The 5,000-nt window shown below is 43.3% G+C and overlaps 1 protein-coding gene across 4 annotated transcripts in view; it reads left to right on the top strand.

The window, feature by feature from the left end:
- Positions 1–5,000, top strand: part of LOC127934653 (homer protein homolog 2-like) — a 16,252-nt gene that overhangs the window by 6,679 nt on the left and 4,573 nt on the right. For all 4 annotated transcript variants that reach the window (XM_052532172.1, XM_052532174.1, XM_052532173.1 and 1 more), the window contains 2 exons: positions 2,294–2,450; positions 3,196–3,327. In XM_052532172.1, the coding sequence (XP_052388132.1) occupies positions 2,294–2,450; positions 3,196–3,327 (289 nt within the window). The remainder of the gene's footprint in view (positions 1–2,293; positions 2,451–3,195; positions 3,328–5,000) is intronic.

Below are 5,000 nucleotides of genomic sequence, written 5' to 3'. Positions count from 1 at the left end.
TGTTTTTAATCTAGATTTAAACAGAGAGAGTGTGTCTGAACCCCGAACATTATCAGGAAGGCTATTCCAGAGTTTGGGAGCCAAATGTGAGAGAGCTCTACCTCCTTTAGTGGACTTTGCTATCCTAGGAACTACCAAAAGTCCAGCGTTTTGTGACCTTAGGGAGCGTGATGGGTTGTAGCGTGGTAGAAGGCTAGTTAGGTACGCAGGAGCTAAACCATTTAGGGCCTTATAGGTAAGTAATGATAATTAGTAACTGATACGGAACTTAATAGGTAGCCAGTGCAGAGACTGTAAAATTGGGGTAATATGATCATATTTTCTTGACCTGATAAGGACTCTAGCTGCTGTATTTTGGACGACCTGTAGCTTGTTTATTGATGAAGCAGGACAACCACCTAGAAGTGCATTACAATAGTCCAGTCTAGAGGTCATGAATGCATGAACTAGCTTTTCTGCATCAGAAACAGATAACATGTTTCGTAGCTTGGCAATGTTTCTAAGATGGAAGAATGCAGTTTTTGTAACATTGGAAATATGATTTTCAAAAGACAAATTGCTGTCTAATATAACACCCAGATTTCTGACTGTAGAGGAAGTAACAGTACGTCCGTCTAGTTGCAGATTGTAATCTACAAGATTCTGTGGAGTGTTTTTTGGTCCAATAATTAATATCTCTGTCTTATCCTAATTTAATAGGAGAAAATTATTGGTCATCCAATCTTTTACATTTTTAACACACTCTGTTAGCTTAGATAATTGGGAAGTTTCATCTGGTCTCGTTGAGATATATAGCTGAGTATCATCAGCATAACAGTGGATACTAATCCTGTATTTTCTAATAATATTACCAAGGGGCAACATGTATATTGAAAATAGAAGGGGACCTAGGACAGATCCTTGTGGCACTCCATATTTTACTGATGATAAATGAGATGACTCCCCATTTAAATAAACAAAATGGTAGCGATCGGACAGGTAGGATCTAAACCATCTTAGAGCCTGCCCTTGAATACCTGTATAGTTTTGTAATCGATCTATGAGTATGTCATGATCTATGGTGTCGAACGCAGCACTAAGAAGTAATGCAAATATATAAATAAAAATAAAGGTGATAATGGGATCTTGTTCAAATGGATTTCATAAAATTGGTATCGGAAAAAAGTATCGTTGAGGAACTGCTATCATTGGTTTTGGTATCGATATCTATTTATTTATTTATTTTACGATACCCAGCCCCTAAAAGTGGTAGAATATTAGAAAGGAAAATTTTTACAAAGGAAAAATAAATATTTTTTTTACTAAATAAAAAATGTGCCACGGATTATGACAAATATTACTGGTGAAATTTAAAAGCCAAAGATTTGCAAACTCAAAGTATCCAGCTATACAATAAACAATATAGCAGAATATATCTTCATTCTACATCCAAACATAATACCCTGTGAAAACTCTGTGTATATAATAGTTAACGAGGAGATATTAAATGAATCTAGCAGTGCATCATCTAGACACTGGCCTAAATCACAATATAGCACCCATACGATAATCGAAATGATTAAATAGGAAATGAGAATAGAAAACCTACTATATGGCATTAACCCACACAATATAACTATATTCTATCCATGAATGGCATGAATCCTCTCATCTGCAGAGCCCCACGTACTTCGCTTTCTTTCTTGTGCAGTTCTTGCCATAACTGAGCGCTGCTCACTGATTATTGCATGCAATCTGGTTGTGTCTAAGCACATTGTTGGCGCTGGAGTTGTGCATATGTGTTTGTTCAGTTATCTGCACGGCCTTTCTTACAGCTAGGATCTGTAATTCATTTGGACTTCATGGTAAATCATAGTACAATACAGATATATGAAGACATTGAGCAGAAGCTGTTTTGGCATTCGGTGAAAAGACCTTCATGTTCATCATCAGATGTTTAGAAACTTTTTATTTGGGCTTGTTTTCCTGTAATCACACGTTTCTCTGTAATGACTGATTGTGATTGGTCAGTGGTGTCATCCTGTCATCTAAAAATGACTGTAAACTGTATAATTGTCTCTGTCTCGATCAGGCATCATTAGCGTTAGAGGTGAAGGTGAAGTGTGGTTTGTTCTCATATGAGAAATAAATGATCAAATATTGCTAATATTTAAAATATGAATATCAAGCTGAAGTTTTTGATGATTTCACACACAGAGGAGAGTGATTGTAGTGTGTGGTGACCTGAGCTGATCTTCATGTAATGTGTCTGTGTGTGTGTGTGTGTGTGTGTGTGTGTGTGTGTGTGTCGCAGGGAGCAGCCGATCTTCACCACCAGAGCTCATGTCTTCCAGATCGATCCCAGCACTAAGAAGAACTGGGTTCCCGCCAGTAAACAGGCCGTTACCGTCTCGTACTTCTACGACAGCACACGCAACAGCTACCGCATCATCAGCGTGGACGGGTCAAAGGTCAGACTTCTGTGTGTGTGTGTCTGATGGAGTCAGTGTAAGAGTGTCTGCTGATGCTGCAATCCACAGTGCTCACACACACACACACACACACACACTCTCTTTAAGGGTCTTCCTCTGCAGAGGGTTTATGGTTCATGTTGCCATGGAGATTTGGATCAGTCCCTCAGTATGGAGGCAGCAGTGATGATGTCACAGCACAGACCTGCTGAGTCTCTCTCTCTCTCTCTCTCTCTCTCACACACGCACACACACACACAACTGCTGCTGCTGTCACTCTCTGAGAGCAGATAGATGAAGACTCACACTCACATTTCGGTGTAAGTAGCAGACAGACACACACACACACACACACACACACACACACACACACACACCTGCTGCTGTTACTCTGACAGCGCTCACACATACACGTGTTGAGGTTAAATGGCTGGCCGAACACACACGTGTAACTCTGATCAGCTGCAAGAGTCACACAGAATCAGTGAGTGTGAATCACTGAAGAAATTAGGTCAAATCCACAGAAATACACAGCTACATTTTGGAGAATTTTTACAGAATGCAGGAATATTTGGAGAAGCAACATGTGAAAGATTAATGACTAATACCAGTTCAGCACTCAATAAATAACTCACTGTTATTTATCAACACACATGAATTGTGTGTGTGTGTGTGTGTGTGTGTGTGTGTGTGTGTGTTTGTGTCTGTGTGACCATTGTAATATTGTGATGTGTTTTTTTTTCAGGTGATCATCAACAGCACAATCACCCCCAATATGAACTTTACTAAAACATCGCAGAAGTTTGGCCAGTGGGCCGACAGTCGTGCAAACACAGTGTTTGGACTCGGCTTCGCCTCCGAACAACAGCTGTCCAAGGTCTGACAATACGTCACACAAGCATGCACACACACACAGACCGTCACACAAGCATGCACACACACACACAGACCATCACACAAGCATGCACACACACACACAGACTGTCACACATGCATGCACACACACACACAGAATGTCACACAAGCATGCACACACACACAGAATGTCACACATGCATGCACACACACACAGACCGTCACACAAGCATGCACACACACACAGACCGTCACACAAGCATGCACACACACACAGACCGTCACACAAGCATGCACACACACACAGACTGTCACACATGCATGCACACACACACAGACCGTCACACAAGCATGCACACACACACACAGACCGTCACACAAGCATGCACACACACACAGACCGTCACACAAGCATGCACACACACACAGACCGTCACACAAGCATGCACACACACACAGACTGTCACACATGCATGCACACACACACAGACCGTCACACAAGCATGCACACACACACAGACCGTCACACAAGCATGCACACACACACAGACCGTCACACAAGCATGCACACACACACAGACTGTCACACAAGCATGCACACACACACAGACCGTCACACAAGCATGCACACACACACAGACCGTCACACATGCATGCACACACACACACAGACTGTCACACAAGCATGCACACACACACAGACCGTCACACAAGCATGCACACACACACAGACCGTCACACATGCATGCACACACACACACAGACTGTCACACAAGCATGCACACACACACAGAAGGTCACACAAGCATGCACACACACACACAGAATGTCACACAAGCATGCACACACACACAGACTGTCACACAAGCATGCACACACACACAGACCGTCACACAAGCATGCACACACACACAGACCGTCACACATGCATGCACACACACACACACACACAGACTGTCACACAAGCATGCAAACACACACAGAATGTCACACAAGCATGCACACACACACAGACTGTCACACATGCATGCACTTACACACAGGATGTCACACATGCATGCACACACACACAGACCGTCACACATGCATGCACACACACACAGACCGTCACACAAGCATGCACACACACACAGACCGTCACACAAGCATGCACACACACACAGAATGTCTCACAAGCATGCACACACACACAGACTGTCATACAAGCATGCACACACACACACAGAATGTCACACAAGCATGCACACACACACAGAATGTCACACAAGCATGCACTCACACACACAGACCGTCACACATGCATGCACACACACACAGAATGTCACACAAGCATGCACACACACACAGAATGTCACACAAGCATGCACACACACACAGAATGTCACACAAGCATGCAAACACACACAGACCGTCACACATGCATGCACACACACACACAGAATGTCACACAAGCATGCACACACACACACAGAATGTCACACAAGCATGCACACACACACAGACCGTCACACATGCATGCACTCACACACACAGACCGTCACACATGCATGCACACACACACAGAATGTCACACAAGCATGCACACACACACAGAATGTCACACAAGCATGCACACACACACACAGAATGTCACACAAGCATGCAAACACACACAGACCGTCACACATGCATGCACACACACACACAGACCGTCAC

Source organism: Carassius gibelio, chromosome A18 (genome assembly GCF_023724105.1).
Source record: "Carassius gibelio isolate Cgi1373 ecotype wild population from Czech Republic chromosome A18, carGib1.2-hapl.c, whole genome shotgun sequence".
Lineage (NCBI taxonomy): Eukaryota > Metazoa > Chordata > Actinopteri > Cypriniformes > Cyprinidae > Carassius > Carassius gibelio.
The sequence above is the reverse complement of the archived record's forward strand: the minus strand, read 5'-3'. Positions and strand labels throughout refer to the sequence as shown.